Genomic DNA, 17,585 nt, shown 5'->3' with positions numbered 1-17,585 from the left:
TTAATTGCTGCATGCAGCACTGCTGAGTGCTGAGACTGTCACGTGTTTGCTCATTTGGCTTTCTCCGCTTTTGATGTCAAAATTCAAAGAAAATTATAATTCTAGTAACTTTTTTGAAAAGGACAAAAGGTTAATACAAGTGGCAAATGGCAATTTTTTTTCCTTATCTTCTTCTAAAGATAAAAAGAAAAGAGAGTTCAAAGTAGTAATGTCCTAGCAGGATAATGAGTGAGACCTACCTCCACCGATTGATGAAACGATGAAAAGTAATAAGCTATATGGATGAATCCAATGGTGTTATGTTATCTTCTTTTCGGGGAAATGAAAAGTCACAATAATCTTACACATAATGCAATGTGTCCAATTTAGGTGTCTTCTAATACTCGTGTCTTGAGTTGGCAAAACTACCAATTATAATAAGAAAACGCTTTCTTAACAAGATTGAACCGAGTTACAATCTGAAGTGCACAATAAATTCTAGTGGAACCTTTCACTTTGATGTAGAAGCTGTCAGAATATATTTTGAAATATTAGAGATTAAAATATCATTTAAACATTTTAAAGTTAATTTAACATTATAATTATATTGTATTTTTAATGTATAGACATTTTTATTATACATTTCACATAACATTGAATACTAATTGAATAATTTGTATTTTCTTTTAATTTTTATAAGAATTTAAAATTTGAACAAAGACTCAATTTTTATTTTTGTCTATTTTTACGAAAAACAATGTGATCTATGTCTAATAAAAAGAACAATTTGATTCTCAATTTTTTTATTTTGGAATAATACAATTGCTTTACTTAAAAAGTTGTCAAATAATAATAAAAATTACTTTTTCTAAAAGCTTTATTTATAATTTTTTAGGATTTTTGTTTCAAGCAAGAGAATACCTGAAAACAATGTGATATAAACTTAGACGTGAAATTTAAACTCCTACGAAGTAAGCCTCAGACTTGTTTATAGAGAGATAAAGTTGTCCGACAACCTTGAGTGTTGGACTGGACGATGGTGGAAAAATCTGCAATAAATTCTGATACTTAACTTATATTAGCAAAAGTTTTAAGCATCTTTAAAGGAATTGGAATTGAGAAATACCTGAATTTAACGGGGTATTTATAGCTAAAAGTGATGACTTGGTTATTATTTCATTCATTTGTAGATAGTGGGTGTTTTTCTCTCTAATATTGAGGGAGTTATCCCACGTTTTGAGTAGTGGATGAGCTGTGGATGAATATCTGTTGTGGTTTGAGAATGTCTTACTTACAATGTAAGTTAGATTGGTCACGGTTTGAGGAACCTGTGCTCCGAGTAGATCGTGTGGATTGACCCGTGCGAATTTGTTGGGATTTTTTAGATCCCTTATGGAGTTGGATTAGTTTATTTAGACCTTAACTTTTATTTGAGTCATGGTATGCACAATTTTAAATCCCACAAAGTATTAGTATATTTTTAAAAAATTTAATTCACCGTTGTTAGTTAAGTAGAGAAAGATCATTATTGGAAGTAATATCACAACAACAACAATAACAACAATAAAGTCTTGTCCCACTAGGTGTGGTCGATTATATGGATCAAACAGCGTTATTGAATTCTATCATATATCATGTTTATAGAGAGATAATTTACATGTAGATCTCGTTTGACCAACTCATGGATGATCTTCCTATGTCTTCATCTGTCTTTCACCCCTTGTCAATCTTTCATCTCATCCACCCTCCTGACTGTGTATTCTGTCGGTCTTCTTGTCACATGTCCAAACCACCTGAGATGCGATTTTACCATCTTTTTCACAATAGGTGCTACTCCAACTCTCTCTCTTATATCTTCGTTCCTTATTTTATCCAATCGCGTATGACCACTCATTCATATCAATATCTTCATCTCTACCACATTTAATTTATGTTCGTGCTCTCTTTTATCCGCCCAATACTCTGTACCATAAAGCATAGCCGGTCTGATTGTAGTGCGCTAAAATTTACCTTTAGGTTTTAAAGGTACTTTTTTTTTCACATATAAAAACAGACGCACTTCGTCATTTTGACCAACCTACTTGGATCCTATAATTTACATTATGTTCAATCTCTCTATTATCCTCTATGATACTCCCAAGATACTTAAAACTTTTAACTTTTCGTAAGATGTTTTCTCCAATCTTCACCTTTGTATTGGGGTTTTCTTCAGTGGTGCGAACTTACATTCCATATATTCTGTCTTGCTACGGCTTATACGCAGATCATACACTTATATAGCTTCTCTCCATGAATTCAACTTTCTATTTAGGTCTTCTCTTGACCCTTCAATAAGGACGATATCATCGGCAAAAAGCATGCAACATGGCACATGCTCTTGGAGATGCTCTGTAAGTACTTTCAAGACTAATGTGAAAAAGGTATGGACTTAAGGATAATCCCTGGTGTAATCATATACCAATAGAAAATTTCTCTGTCACACCAGCTTAAATCTTCATACTAGTTGTAGCCCTATTATATATGTTTTTAATTGCACAAATATATGAGATCCTTACTCTCTTCATTTCTAAAATCTTACATAAGACCTCCCTTGGCACCTTATCGTACGCTTTTTCTAAATCAATAAACATCATGTGTAGATCCCTTTTATTACTATGATACATCTTAATCATCCTTTTTAACATGTATGTAGCTTCAGCGGTGGATCTGCGCTGACATAAAACCAAATTGATTCTCTGTTACTTGTGTCTCTTGTCTCAACCTCTGTTCTATCACCCTTTCCCATAACTTCATGGTATGGCGCATGAGTTTGATCTCTCTGTGATTTTCACAACTCTGTATATCCCCTTTATTCTTATACATGAGTACCAAGATACTCTTTTTCCTTTCATTTGATATCTTCTTTGACTTTAAAATCTTATTAAAAAGTTTGGTTAACCATTTGATATCTTTCTCTCCAAGATCTTTCAAACTTCAATCGGAATATTACCGAGTCCTACTATCTTACCACTTTTCATCTGTTTTAGAGCCTCTTTTACCTCGAAGGCTCAAATCCTTTAATAGTAGTCGAAGTTTTGATCTTCTTCCCTAATGCGTAACCGACCAAGGTTCGGAAGAGTCTTATGTTCTTCATTAAATAACTCGTAGAAGTAGCGCTTCTACCTTTCATTGATCTTCTTATCTTGAGCCTAAACTTCTTCGTCTTTATCCTTTATGCGTGCACTTAGCCTGATCTAAATCTCTTGTTCTTATTTCACGGCTCTTTGTGATTCTATATATACCTTTTTCTCATTCTTCCGTACCCAAAGACTGGCAGAGACCCTCGTATGCTATTGTTCTTACTTCATTTAGAGCCACTTTGTCTCTTTCTTAGTCGCCTTATATTTTTTTCAATTATCTGTATTGTAGCACAAAGACCACTCTTTAAAGTATTCTCTTTTTGTCCTTATCTTTTCTTGTGCACTCGTATTCCACCACCAGGACTCATTGTCTCTTGGTCCTATCCCTCTAAATTCAACAAAATTTCTTTTACTGTTCTTCTAATAACTTCTGTCATCTTCCTCCACATTTTCTCCGCGCTTCTATCCCTTCCCACTTTGCCTCTTCTCTTACCCGTCTTAAGAAGCCTCTTTGTTCTCCACCTTTTATCCGTCACCACCTTGTCTTTTGACTTTTTGTATGATATTTTTTCTCAACTTTTGCTCAATGCGAAAATCCATGACGAACATCTTATATTGTGTTGTTAAACTCTCTCCTAGAATAATTTTACAATTGATACAAATTTTTCTGTCGACTCTCCTCGATAAGAAAAAGTCGATTTGAGAGCTTGTCATGTCATTCCTATAGGTTATAAGATGTTCGTATCTCTTTTTAAAACATGTATGGCGATAAAAAGGTCAAAAGTTGAGAAAAGTCTAAAATAGTTTTATCCTCGATATTAACCATCCCAAAACTATGACCTCCATAGATTCTTCCATATCCTATCATTTCTCTTTCAATATGATTATTTAAATCTCCTTCAAAACAATCTTATTTCTCGAAAATATGTCCTGAAAGTAATATCATATAAAGAAAAGTAATTGTAGTACAGAGATATTTTAAAGAAAAAAAGATAGAATCAAACAAGAAATGAGAGAAGAGAATGGCGATATTAATGATACTGATATTGGTGTTAATGATGGTAAAAAAAAAAATCATAATGATAAAATATGATTACATAATAAAAATAAAAAATATAAATTATAATAACAAGAATAAAAAAAGATTATAATGACAGATAATTAGTTCTATTATTAAAAGCAATTTTTTGGAGGTCTCTCTTTTCAAATTAAATAAAATTCTAATAAAATTAATTTCTGTTATTATCTTTTTAAAATAAAAATTACTTTACTTTTCGTAAAAATAAAGGATTCATTAGACGGAATGTTTATTCTTAAAATTTTATATATCCAGACTCTCTAAAAGATTAGTTTTATAAAATTAAAGGTTTTTGTATTTTTCATAATAAATTGGCACTCTCAAAATTTTCAATGCTTTTTTTTTTTTTTCCATGGCTCTTGTCGCAATACGTTGTGACAGCAATAACAATAATTCTTTTTGGACGGGTTACAGTAAATAAATTTTATCCATGTAATTTCCGATACTAAAGTTGATGAAGATTATTTAGAAATATAAATTTTATGTAAATAATTAATTTTGAAAGCACGCGTGATAATATTATATTTTTTTTTATCAAAGATAAAGAAATTTAAATTTACGATCTTAGATAAATATAAAAAAATTATGTTATTTGAGTTATAATACATTTGTACGATAATATTATATTAGAAATATGAAAAATGTAATATATATTTTGAATTTGTAAGAGGTAAATTTAAAATGTAACTAATTGATCGAAGTTTAACATAATTTTTTTTCATAAAAGTTTTATTGGTAGGGATAGAGAGATATTAATGTCCATAATTTTATACGTATAATATTTATAATTTTATATTTATTATATTTAATATTATTTAATTATATTAACATTAACTAATAAATATAAAATAAATGATAATTAAAAAATATAAAATAAAATGACTTTGAACTATATTTAGTAAATTTCTATTGACTTTAAATTTTTTTAATAAATATTATATATTTCAAAGTGTTATCTAAAATAAAAAAATTAAACAATGGGCTTGGACATTCTGATCCAAAGATCTTTGGAGAGCTCGTATCAAGTTTTTGGAGTATGAGAATACTTTTAAAAGATTTCGATACTTAAATTAAAAAAAAAATCATAAGATGTAATGTAAATATTTATAATAAAAAAATATTAGCTAAACATTGCCAAAAGTTACTATTGTTGATTTTATTTAAGAAATCTTATCTATGAATCATAACTAAAAATAAAAATATAAAAATAAGAATTATTCTCTACATACAAGCGTTTTTTTATATAAGTCTTTATAAGTCATTTATATTTACACGCTTTGTGCTGTTAACGTTCTTCTTTGTTATTATTCTTTTTCGTTATCGTCGTCATCAATACTACCTCTTATTCTTTCTCCTCTTCCTCTTTCTTTTTTCATTAGAATTTCTTCTCATCAATACCACATATTCCTCCTTCTTTTCCTCTTTCTTTTTTCATTTGAATTTTTTTCCTATTTTTATTGTTTTGAATCCAATCAAGTGGCTGAGTGATTCAATTCAGAAGAAAAAAATGTAGCATTAGAGAAAATTTTTTCTGTATTTATAGTAAATTTATGTGTAACACGAAGATATTTGGGTGTAACTCGAAGACATTTGAGTGAATTTTTAAGAATTTTGGGTATATTTTTATTCTGATAAGTTCTACGTAATTCAAAACTCTTCCTCTTCTTCCTTTTCATTTTCTACTGCTTATTCTTTTTTTTTTATCATCATATTCTTCTTTTTTTTTTACTTATTCATCTTTTCCTTTTTGTCTTATCTTCTCAAACTTCTTCTTGTTACTCTCTTAACAAGAATAAAAACAAAAAAAATCAAATAAAGAAGAATAAGAAACACATAATGCTGCAAAATTACTTGAAAGATGATGAACGTACATTCATTTAACTAAAATAAAGAAAGAAATAAGAAAAAAACATAGTATTAGAGGAAGTATTTTTCTATATTTGCAGTAAATTTGGGTGTAACACGAAGATATTTGGATGTATTTTTATTTTGATAAGTTCTGCATAATTCAAAACTTTTCATCTTCCTCCTCCTCATCTTCTACTGCTTCTTCTTTTTTTTTTATCATCATCACCATCTTCTTCTTCTTTTTTTCTTATTCATCTTTTACTTTTTGTTTTACCTTCTTAAATTTCTTTTTGTTTTACTCTCTTAATAAGAATAAAAAAAAGTCAAACAAAGAAGAAAAAAATACATAATGCTGTAAAATTAATTGAAAGAAGATGAACATACATTCATTTAACTAAAAGAAAGAAAGAAATAAGGAAAAAAAGAAGAAAAAAAATGCAACATTAGAGGAAGTATTTTTCTGTATTTGCAGTAAATTTGAGTGTAACACGAAGATATTTGGGGTTAATTTGTATGAAGATATTTGGGGTTAATTTGTATTCTGATAACTTTTGCATAATTTAAAACTGTTCCTCTTTTTCCTCCTCATCTTCTACTGCTTCTACTTTCTCATTTTTTTATTTCGTTTTCTTATAATTCTTTTTAGGAGAAAAAATTAAATAAAGAATAAAACAATACATAATATTGCAAAATCAATAGAAAGATGAGGAGAAAAAAATGCAGCAATAATAACAATAGTAAAAAAACTACGATGAGGATGAAACACGCGAAGAAGAAGAAGGAATGCGAAGAAAAATGAGGAGGAATGTAAAGAAGAAGGAGAAAGCGGAGGAGGAAGAAACGTGGAATACAGATGTTGAAGAAGAACCTTTTTTTATTTTGCTCTATTCAAAGTTGAGAAAGTGCATATTTATACGCTTTTTAAATTGAGAGTTGTTTTTGTTAAATTTAGACTAACTTGTATAAAATTATATACCAAAAAAACTTGTATTTGTAGCAAGTCTCCGTAAATAAAGAGGATCCTATGTATCACAATCATAGCTTTGAGAATAAAAAAAATATACAAATGATATAGGTTCGTGAAGATATTATTGATTGCAAGGATCCACTTGATAATTGATATAGTCTAAAAATCAAACACTATTTCCTATAACTATGATATGACCGATTTTAAATCAATATTTAGTGATATTTTTATTTTTAATCTTATTTTTTAAAATTTTATTTAAACATATATCTAATTGAATAATTATAAAAATTCTTCTAATTTAATCATATCAAAATCCAAGTTCGAGATGAGCTAATGCCTAATAGAGATACTAAATTTTTCAACCATTTTTTTTCCTTTTCTTTTATGGGAACTAACCAGAATCTTAGAAACAAAAAGAGAAAAATAGCGGCCCGCTGGCATAGGAAGAGAAAGGGCCCTGAAACTGAAAAAAACAGACTAATTATTTGAACCGTAAAACCCGAAAATCCGAACCCAAAATATCTTATCATATCGTTATATAAACTCAAAATAACAAGAACTCGCGTATTTTCTCTTCTAAATCCCACTTGTTCGCTCTCCTTATAAATATTCGTAAAGTGTCGGCTTTTCAAGTTCTCGGTTTTGTTTCGCAATCTCTCTCTCACTCCTTTCTTTGGCACCCTTCTCTCTCTCTCTCTCTAATCGTTTCTTTTGATGGCGTCTCAGGCTAGCCTTCTCCTTCAAAAACAGCTCAAAGGTTCAGAACCCTATCCACCCTTTTCTACAATCTTCGATTGTTTTGTGTGTATATATATATATTTTTTAATTGATGCCGCGGTGGCTTTGTTATTGCGTGGTTTTTCCGCTATGTCTTGATTTGTTGTTCCTTTTGGTTGCAGATCTTTGCAAGAACCCTGTTGATGGGTTCTCCGCGGGTTTGGTCGATGAAAGCAACATCTTTGAATGGAGTGTAACCGTAATTGGACCTCCCGATACTCTCTAGTGAGCTCCTTTTAATCAAATTTAATGTTTTTATTTTGTTCTATGATTGTTGTAATCGATAATTGGATGCCCTGCTACTTGAAATATTTGTGATTTTCGATTGTAAGTTTGGGTTTTTTATTTTGGTTCTTGATTATTGGATTGCGAACTGTGTTTTCATGAGGGATTTAGTCAAGGGCAGGGTTTTTTCCTTCTTTTTCTTTTGTTAAAGATCATGTATTCAATTTGATTGTTTTGGATTCTTCATTCATTCTGTTGGTTGATAAAGGTGTTTTATTTAACGAGCTTGTGTTTTGCCTGCCCTAATTCTTAGACCCTTCCTTCATGATTGGGTTGTTTGATAGCACAACATTGTGCTTATCTTCATACCTCTCTTTTATTATTGGAATGATTGAAGATGCCCTTGATTGAAACCAATCTACTTTCCATTCATTGCATGATTTGATTATTATTTGTTTTCTTTCTTTATTAGCATTGGGATTTTACTGACACTGCTGCTGTTTTGCATTGTTTGACAGTGAGGGGGGATTTTTCAATGCCATCATGAGCTTTCCATCCAATTACCCAAACAGCCCACCAACAGTGAAATTCACTTCCGAGATATGGCACCCAAATGGTTAGTTTTACTTGTGGTATCGTTTTGATTTGAACTACATGAGACTGAAGCTTGCTGTATAATTTGCAGTATATCCTGATGGTCGAGTTTGCATATCAATTCTTCACCCTCCCGGTGACGATCCAAATGGTTATGAGCTTGCAAGTGAGCGCTGGAATCCTGTTCATACGGTATGTGAGAATATAAACACCTTTTAGCATAGTTGTTTTAATTTGCTTTGGCAAGAGTGGAGGATGTTCATTTTGAATTAATGAGAGTTCGAGCTTTCGTCATTAAAATTATAGCTTGGCTTTGATATGACCAATTAAATATCGTTTTAGATTTTTCTGGTTAAAACTTTAGTATCTCTTTCAAAAAAAAAAAACCCTTGGTATCTCCCAACTCCTGCTTTTTTTTTTTAATCATATGAAGCAGTTGTCTTACTCATTTTTCTTCTTGTGGTTTGGCCCTATGCATGATATGCATACTATAAAGGGGTTTTGAATATCAATATTCTCGTGTAATATCTGCGTTTCATTTAAAGTTGGTTTAATAAGTTGTGGTAGTATGGAGATCTTTGCCGTTGTATCTTTCCTTCTCTTGTCCCCACTTCTCTTGTTACCCCCTTAAAAGAATAGGTAGATAATGTTGATATCTTACATTTCTTATCAAGAAAAGTGGAGCCTGAAGTTGAAAATACAACAAGCATTGTAAAGCTCAAATTTCCACAATTAGTAAACCTCATATAACACTATAACAGCTATAATATTGAAACCCAGCATTGTTTAACTTAATAGCACTACACCACCACCTTGTGTTCTCCTAAAGAAGCTAATCTTATGCTGTGGTATTTTAGTTAGATTTACCTGTTTTTCTTCTCTATATTATATGTCATGTTGTGGATGTTTTGTTTGTTTGAATTTGCATTATCACCATTGCATTTGGGCTGATCAACTAGTAATGGAAAGATGGAGTTATTGATACTTTACACTGCTAAACAATAAGGGATTTGTCAAACTACTAGATTACAAATCCAGACTTTTCATGTTTTACAAGTGTAGTCAGTTTTTCAATGTGGTTAGATTGAAATGCAAGTTAGTAGTTCGATTTTAAGTTTGTGATGGATTTTATAGCTTTAAAGTGAAAACATAGGTTGGTTTGCAATTCATAAATTTGATGGACTTTCTTAGAATTGTTATGCCACATCTTGTCTACAATCAATGATTTTATGTATTTGTGAAACTATCTCAAATCCCCACTTAAGAATATTTTTTTTTTTTGTTATTTTGCAGGTAGAGAGTATAGTGCTGAGTATTATATCAATGCTTTCGAGCCCCAATGATGAATCTCCAGCAAACGTTGAAGCTGCCGTAAGTTTGACCGCTGTTGTTTTACCTTTTGCAGTGTTTTATTAATACCTTCTCCCTTCTCTCATTAGAGTTTTGTTTAATAAATATTGGATTGCCTTTGTAGTCTATTTTCTATGTTAGAATGCAAGTCTTATGTCATTAGATGGTTTGGATCCTCTCCTATATGATCTGTTTGTTTTAGTAGTTATTTTCTCCTATTTAACAGTAGTGTTAGATTCTGCTGTATTGGATTTACATCATGCAAATGTTGTGTATGGCTACTAATTGAAGTGAAAGAAAAAGAGGGGGGGGGGGGTATTGAAAAAGAATGGTGGTTTGGCAGGTATTGTTGATTCCAACAAGCTACTAAACGGGCATAAAAATGAGGAAAATCAAGCATTTTTATGTTTTAACTACGAAGCATAAGAGTGACAAATTTGAGAATTGTTACTTTTATTGTCTTTATTTACATATTGTACTCATGGTTTAACATCCGGTTCTGTAATTTTTCCAATCATGCATTCTTATATTGTCTTTATTAATGTTGGTTGGCCTCTTGTGCTGGTCATCCTTGATAATCTGAATGCCCTTTTTAGTCTGTTTTAAGTCGTGATCTAATATTTTGCAGAAGGAATGGAGAGAGAGGAGAGATGATTTCAAGAAGAAGGTTAGTCGATGCGTAAGGAAGTCACAAGAAATGTTGTGATTGGTGGTGGCCTAAACCATGCCTCTTGCCTGCTTTTGTGAACCATGAAGGACATATAACTTAAAATGTGTAATGAATTGGCTTGGAAGTTATCAACATCCTTGTTTCTTCAGCTCCATGTCGTTCTTCACTACATGGCCCTTTGTTAGTCCTGACTTGGAAAACAAACTGTATTCTAAGTGTCTTGGCCGGTGTTTTGACTAGTTGATTGAAATTATACTTTGTTCAAGTCATAACCTTTTTATTTTTTGGATTAAAATTGAAGTTTAGGTGCCAAGTTTGGTCGTATACTCTTTTGAATGTTACTATTATGATTGCGATTTCTAAGAGGTTGAGTTTTGCATTGGTTAAAAACATGGTCAATATGTGGTGCTGGCAATATTGAGTATTGAGAATCAGTTCTATTATCATTTGAAAATTTTAAATGTGTACATTTTTAACATATACAATTTTGGGTAAGCATAATGAATTCTCTGCACCAAAATTAAAACTGCAAAATTTAGTGGCTTTATCTTTACCGATTTGTTGCCATTTTATTTTTCATGTTAACGTTGTCTCTCTATATATTAAACACATTCTCAGGTAGCAAATGTACATTTAATCAAGTTTGCCATTCTTGCTAATTCGAGTATGAACGATTAAGTGCAAACTTGCGATTCTGCGGTTGCATTTGGTTCTAGTGATTGCATTGCAAGGCATCGATTTTTTATTACGAGAATGTGTTAATTGCTGTGTCATTAAAGTTGGTTTTCTCTCTCGAGTCCTGACTACGAATACAAGTATACAAGCAAGTAGTAAATTCATTTATTATTGGCAGCTAATTAAGTTTAAGTGACGGGTTGTATTTATGATTACAATAGAGTCCTAAATGAAAAGCATATCATATATGGTGATGGTGGGCATGGAGGTTGATGAATGATGTAATTAATCCTGTTTCGGTGGCTTGACATGACTACCCATTCTGATGACGATGCCGTCTCTGTCTCTGACGTACCCAACCTTCTGTCCCCATTCCTTCACCTCTGGCTTGCTCACCGCCTCCGCTCCGTTCTCCACCGCCCACTGCAACATCACTTCCATTATTTCCTAACTCTTTCATTCACTATTTCTATTACTGTCTAAAGCTTTGTGTTCAATAAAATAGATTAACTACCATTCCTTATTGGAATAATAATAAATAAAATGAAAATCACAATGCACGTAGTATACGTATGTACCTTGAAAGCGGCATCAACGTCAGAGTAAACAAAGCAAACCTCGAGAGGTGGCCTTTCATGGCCGGATCGAGACGCTTGGACGGATCCAGTCAAATCATCGGTCTCGTGTTGGTGCAGTGGCGTGAATGCTATTGTTGTGTTTCCACTCTCCAACTCTCCCCATCTAATTCAAAAAAGGTGTGTGTGGATCGCATGAACATGAACATGAACATGAAAATGAATAGAATTCAACACTACAACACTCAACACATACCTGTGTGACTCGTCTAAGCGACGAACAGTGTAGCCGAATGCTTTCGAATAGAAGGCTACGGACTTTGCTACGTCTTTCACGTACAGAACCGTGTATGCGAACGCAGGACTCAGATTCGACGCCATTGATCGATCTTCTTGATCTTGATCTCCTCCTATTACACTAGATGCTTATGCTTACAACCGCTCCTTCCTCTTCTTCAACTTCGTCGCTGATTGCTCTCCATCAACGTGGCAATTCATCCTCTGCCCCCACCTGCCACGTGTTCTTCATGCACCTAGTTGGCCTTTTTTGTTCACCAAAAACATTTCAATTGGGCCACAAGCCCAACTGATAAATATACAGAACAATGACTTATTCGGAAGGAAACAAATTAAATGAGGAGTTCGGTAATTGTGTCATGTCATTAGTAGTAAGGGAAGGGTCCATGGGTGGGCCAAATCCAAGACTCGAAGATGAGTTGGATCCGTAAATAACAACGCTTGGATGCACGTTAACGTCTCAATCAAACGATCTCAACCGTCCACGTAACACGTTACGGTCCCTCCTCTCATTCCTCTTCCTCCTCCACCTCGTCCACCTCCTCCTCTTCCATTGTCAGTAACTAAAATGATCCGCGAATGTGATGTAACTTGGAAAGTTAACGAAACAAGCACCATTTTGTTTCCATCCCCCAACTACCACCAACAGCGATCCATTTCGAAGCTCATATCCACTTTTCACTTTTCAGGTCAATTTTTCCAGCTGATTCCGAATTCAGAATGTTTATTATTATTTACTGTTTTCTCCCTTGTTTGCATCAACACCTTGCTCTGTTTTTTTATTTTTTATTTTGTCTTTTTTCTTTCCAAATTTGTAACGTTCTCATATCAATTTGGTGCCAGATTTAAAATCAGATGTTATAACTCAGCAATCGGCATCATACTGATTTTCTGCTTTTGTAGTTGCTTTTGTAGCTTACGAGTTGTGCCAGAATTGTCTTGTGTAGAGAAAATGATGATTTATTGGTATTTTTCTATGTTCATTTTGATGTTCCTTATTGTAATTAAATAGAAAAAAAAAGAATAGATGTTGAAGATGATGCACTTGCTAGTTGTTATATATATATATTGCTAAATTGATGTGAAATTCATGCTTGTTGTCTCTTCGATTGTGCTTGAAACTGTTATTTATGTTTGTTTTATTTATTTGCTTTATTTTTGAAAATATTGAGGTGCTATTCATAATTCATGGTTGCTTGATAGTAACAGATATCATTTTCAACTGTCAAGACATTTATTTGGATATATTTGATCTTAATCTTGTATATGATAGATAATCTTTTGCTTCTTCTTTTTTGTTGGGTTCTGCTGCCTTCCAGAGACATTGACTTGACATCGATTTACATGGGAGAGAGGGTGGAAGGTTCTAATTTGAGCGTGACTGCTAAACCGAACAATGCTATCAGTGAGAAGAAAACTTACAAAAAGCCTCTGGTGTCATCTCGCCCCAAAGATTTTGAACACAGAAATACCGAACACCTTCTTTCTTTGACCCGTGATGGATTTGGAAGCAGCCCTGTAGGCCGTCTCACATTTTTTCTAATCAAAGTTGCGGCACTAGAGGCCGTAAGAAGGGTATCCAAGAGTAGATGTCCATGTGTATGGCGAGGTTTACAGGGTCTACAAATCCTTGTCTATCCACCATTTAAATGGATTCAGAGATGGTCACCCTTCAAGGGTTTGGTCAGAAGTATGCAGGTTTGTAATTGACTCAATTCATCTATATCCGTGTGCTTCTAGGGAATCTTGTTTGAGATGCATTTCGTGAAATTTTTTCATATTTGTTTGATGCATTTCTCAAAAATAATTCTTCCTTGTATTATGAGCTTTGGTGCAATGTCGGTTTAAAATTGTTTTACATAGAAGGTGTATCAAAATTAAATTATTTTTGTTTTGTTTAAAGAATGATCAACATTGTTGTTTTGAGAAATCTATCCATGCTTATATTATTATTTCACCATTGGCAATCAGAGATATAGCATACAGTATTTCCTCGGGCCCCTTTGACTATTATGGTTACCTTAGATCAAACTGATTTAGTATTTTTGATTTGCTTTTTCATGTGAAGTTGTCTTACCTCTTCCCTTAACTTACAAGTTTTACTATATTCACAAGAGTAAGTAACTAATAAGTATCTCTGCAACCAGGTACTATCAAGACCATTATTAGTCCTTTCCATTGCAACTGTTTTTACAGACGAATCACAATGTAGTGATGGGACACCAGAGTATATTACTGATCCCCATGATTCAGAAGCATCTGCAGATCTGTCTTCAGTCCCAGCCAATTCAAGTATAGGGTATATGATTTGGATCACTAATATGTATTTTATATTTAAGAATTGTGCTAATCGGTGCTATTTAATCCCGTTTCATGGCTGCATTGCTAATATATGTATTTTCCATTTAAGAATTGTGGTGAGTGGATATATTTGCTCATTGACTTATTATTAACTATTTGGCTTATTCTTGCTAGAGGGTTATCAAACTTAGATGTTGGTATTTACTATTTACTTAGAAGATGTATGGTTCTCTGACATTAATCTGTTGGGGAATTGATAAATTGCAGTTTTTTTGTGTACCTTCACAAATAAGTTATACAAAAACCAAACCAACTCTTGGAGGCACTTCTGATTCACCGGCTTTGCCATGCTACTTCTCTGTTCTTAATGTTATACATTTCGTTTCTTGAGTACTTAAGTTAGTTTTTTTTTTTTTTATCTTTTTGCAGTCATAGCGAGAGCGATCCTGAAGTTTTAGAATATGAGAAATGGTTGATTCAGCTCAAGCAAGAGTTGGAAATTCAAGGGATTAGTTTGCCAGAAAGGTATTTGATGATTACTATGATCTGCGTAGTTCCAACAATATGTCAAGATGTTTCCATAATTCCATTTCAAACCTGGTTATTGGATGTTCATGCAGTTACAGTCATTCTGTGATTTATTGTGGCGGAGTAGATCTGCCCCTTTCTCCTGTCTTGAGGGAAAAGGAGCAGGACAAATTATTAATTTCTCAGCATGCATTTTGTCTCTTTTCAAAGTGTTGAGTATGTTAAAAAAATGTATAGAAAATTAAGTCTGGTGTACTCAGTTTTGATATTCATCACTTACTTTTTGAAGTTCATACTTCTACAATAGTGAAGTATTAGATATTCCATTTATATAGTTGGTAGCTTTAAGGCAATTGTTAGTTGTCATTTTGGTTTTAAATTGATTTTCTTGACACAAGTTCTGAAATCCTGGCCAGAGTTGCCTTAATAGCAATAGCATATTTCTTGGTGTCTCATGTTGCAGCAGACCATGATTTAGTAGTGTTTATGCAGAATCGATGACGATGAGCTCCACAGATTTTACTCAGCTTGTAATAATGACGTTTCAAGCTTCTTTACAGCAATCAAGAAGACAATTCAATGGCGGGGGAGTTACAAAATTTTGTCAGAAGAAGAGCTAGAGAGTTGGTCAAGTTTGGTGTTCTGGCATGGGTTTGATGTGATGCAAAGACCTTGCCTTATTGTAAGGCTTGGCCTAGCTTGTAGATCATTGGTGTCTCGTGATAGACCTCAATTTGCTCAGGCAGTTAGTATGTTTTGATTGTTTTCTTTTTCCAAAAATACCTTCCTCCTTCTTCTCTTACATTTGCGAATTCCTTCTGTATAACAAGTTTGGTTCTCTAGGTGTATTGCTTTCATGCTTCAGTTTAATCACTTGCATTGTCTTTATCTCAGTATCACAGGTTGAATATGGAGTCTTGCACTTGGTCAGTGCGCACAACCCTCAGATTACAGTATTGGTGGACTGTGAAGGGCTATCTCCGTTGAGAATTCCCATGAAAACCTTGAGATCTTGTTCTTCCCTTCTGCAAGATCACTTTCCTAATCGACTTGGTGGTTTGTTTGTCATACGACTACCATCTGTCGTTCGAGTCATTGCCCAGACATTTATTTCGGTAAACTGCCCTTACATTTCAACGAAAGATTGTTTGCTTGAGTACAATTTTTTAGCTCCAGAAATAGCCTCTGTAAATTCTCTTATGGTACATTTTGTATAATCATCTTTGTGAATTAGCTGATTTTCCTAAATGAATATAGGTTTTAAAGTCAACTACCAGGAAAAAGTTGAAAATAGGAGAGATTCATCAGAAATTTCTTCGGGATAATCTGCCGACACTACCAGCATACCTTGGAGGGTCCTGCACTTGCATTGTATGTTGTAGAATTGGCAAGAGGAATGTGCTCCAACCTGGTGCAACTGGAACCAGCAGCATACATAGGGAGATAAATATCAGTGACAATGAGGATTCTTCATCACTGCATTCATCATCCAATAGTGACTTGGATGAGCAGCAGAACAATAAATATGACCAGTTGTTGAAAACAGCCATCATAAGCATTCTAGTATTTTGGGTTTTGGTAGCTATTTCTGCTGGAATATACACTCCTGAAAATCGTTTGGTCTAAATTGCCTTCATTCATCTAGATGAATAAAATCTTTAGAGAACCAAGTGTTTTTTGAAATAAAAGGTGGAGTCTTCAGATAGAAATATCTCCAATTAAGCTTGTACTAGTTCCTTATATAACACATTTTTGTGTTTTTTCTTTTAGAATAATATCAAAGGTTCCACGTTATAGTAGAAAAATGGATTCTTTGTTTTCACTGGTGAAAAGGATTTTGAATATACTAGATTGCATTAAGGTGTTATTTGCATGGTATACTGTAGTTATCTTTAACCTGTACAGCCATTCCTTCATATCAATGGTATTCGGTATTGTTAGTAATTTAAAGGAGTTTATATTAATGGATGAGAAATAATTATTTCAACTGAAAAATTGTAAGACGCGTTTAAGATTCTTCCTTCCGTAAGAGGGTTTTGGATATCTTCTCATGATCTCAAATCTGAAAGTAATTTGTTTTTATAACACTTCATTCTCTTTGGAGATGAAAACTCGTATGTTTGTATGCCTATATATATGAGACAACTCATCTTTGGTATAACAATACATTTTCCTCGCCTTATATTAGAGTATTCATTAACATGTCGTTAATCTTTTACAAGAGTATACATAAGGTGACAAAATATGGACGAATGTTAATGTGCTTGGAAAAAAGTACAAGTGTAGGTCGATAATTGATATAAAATATAATAAATTGAGAATTAAGATTTGTTTAATTAACAAACAGTATAATATTCCTTACTTAACAAGTATTGTTCAAGGACGACCCTAAAATATGTTAGCACTTAGCACTATGTGATCGATAGGCGCCGAGGTAGCATTCACTTTGCAGAAAAGAATGTTAGGTGCACGCTGCCAGTGCCACCTTTTGAAAACTAATTATAAGAAATTGAACCTGATCTAGAGCGGCGAAGCTAACCGAAAGATTAAAGATATAAGTAATATAACACACGAGTTGAAGAGTTGTAGTATTTTATGT

At 32.9% G+C, this 17,585-nt stretch overlaps 3 protein-coding genes across 3 annotated transcripts; 2 read left to right on the top strand and 1 right to left on the bottom strand.

Moving 5' to 3' along the window:
* The first annotated feature begins 7,509 nt into the window (after positions 1 to 7,509).
* Positions 7,510 to 11,064, top strand: LOC112787487 (ubiquitin-conjugating enzyme E2 7). The gene is made up of 6 exons (XM_025830371.3): positions 7,510 to 7,751; positions 7,894 to 7,996; positions 8,515 to 8,612; positions 8,682 to 8,782; positions 9,884 to 9,961; positions 10,569 to 11,064. Exons 1-6 carry the CDS (start codon positions 7,709 to 7,711, stop codon positions 10,644 to 10,646), a joined length of 501 nt encoding a protein of 166 aa, XP_025686156.1. The 5' UTR covers positions 7,510 to 7,708; the 3' UTR covers positions 10,647 to 11,064.
* Positions 11,065 to 11,428: 364 nt separating this feature from the next.
* On the bottom strand, positions 11,429 to 12,263 carry LOC112787503 (uncharacterized). Its single transcript, XM_025830372.2, has 3 exons — positions 12,117 to 12,263; positions 11,864 to 12,026; positions 11,429 to 11,708 (listed from the first exon to the last, which is right to left on the bottom strand). The coding sequence occupies exons 1-3, from the start codon at positions 12,239 to 12,241 to the stop codon at positions 11,571 to 11,573; spliced, it is 426 nt and encodes a 141-aa protein (XP_025686157.1). The 5' UTR covers positions 12,242 to 12,263; the 3' UTR covers positions 11,429 to 11,570.
* A 124-nt stretch (positions 12,264 to 12,387) lies between these two features.
* LOC112787461 (uncharacterized) lies at positions 12,388 to 16,853 on the top strand. The gene is made up of 7 exons (XM_025830369.3): positions 12,388 to 12,846; positions 13,477 to 13,855; positions 14,305 to 14,456; positions 14,888 to 14,983; positions 15,479 to 15,735; positions 15,881 to 16,101; positions 16,244 to 16,853. The coding sequence occupies exons 2-7, from the start codon at positions 13,502 to 13,504 to the stop codon at positions 16,610 to 16,612; spliced, it is 1,449 nt and encodes a 482-aa protein (XP_025686154.1). The 5' UTR covers positions 12,388 to 12,846; positions 13,477 to 13,501; the 3' UTR covers positions 16,613 to 16,853.
* Positions 16,854 to 17,585: the final 732 nt, after the last annotated feature.

This window comes from Arachis hypogaea, chromosome 3 (assembly GCF_003086295.3).
Source record: "Arachis hypogaea cultivar Tifrunner chromosome 3, arahy.Tifrunner.gnm2.J5K5, whole genome shotgun sequence".
Lineage (NCBI taxonomy): Eukaryota > Viridiplantae > Streptophyta > Magnoliopsida > Fabales > Fabaceae > Arachis > Arachis hypogaea.
Note: the sequence above shows the minus strand (reverse complement) of the source record. Positions and strands in the feature narration are given on the sequence as shown.

Bases quoted from the DNA above. Each gene is read 5' to 3' on its own strand.
- LOC112787487 (XM_025830371.3), top strand. From the start codon at position 7,709: ATGGCGTCTCAGGCTAGCCTTCTCCTTCAAAAACAGCTCAAAG. The intron at 7,997-8,514 runs GTGAGCTCCTTT...ATTGTTTGACAG, and splicing joins GGACCTCCCGATACTCTCTA to TGAGGGGGGATTTTTCAATG. The intron at 8,613-8,681 runs GTTAGTTTTACT...TATAATTTGCAG, and splicing joins CGAGATATGGCACCCAAATG to TATATCCTGATGGTCGAGTT.
- LOC112787503 (XM_025830372.2), bottom strand. From the start codon at position 12,241: ATGGCGTCGAATCTGAGTCCTGCGTTCGCATACACGGTTCTGTACGTG. The intron at 12,027-12,116 runs GTATGTGTTGAG...TTTTTGAATTAG, and splicing joins CGCTTAGACGAGTCACACAG to ATGGGGAGAGTTGGAGAGTG. The intron at 11,709-11,863 runs GTACATACGTAT...GTGATGTTGCAG, and splicing joins ACGTTGATGCCGCTTTCAAG to TGGGCGGTGGAGAACGGAGC.
- LOC112787461 (XM_025830369.3), top strand. From the start codon at position 13,502: ATGGGAGAGAGGGTGGAAGGTTCTAATTTGAGCGTGACTGCTAAACCG. The intron at 14,984-15,478 runs GTATTTGATGAT...GTGTTTATGCAG, and splicing joins GGGATTAGTTTGCCAGAAAG to AATCGATGACGATGAGCTCC. The intron at 15,736-15,880 runs GTATGTTTTGAT...TCTTTATCTCAG, and splicing joins TCAATTTGCTCAGGCAGTTA to TATCACAGGTTGAATATGGA.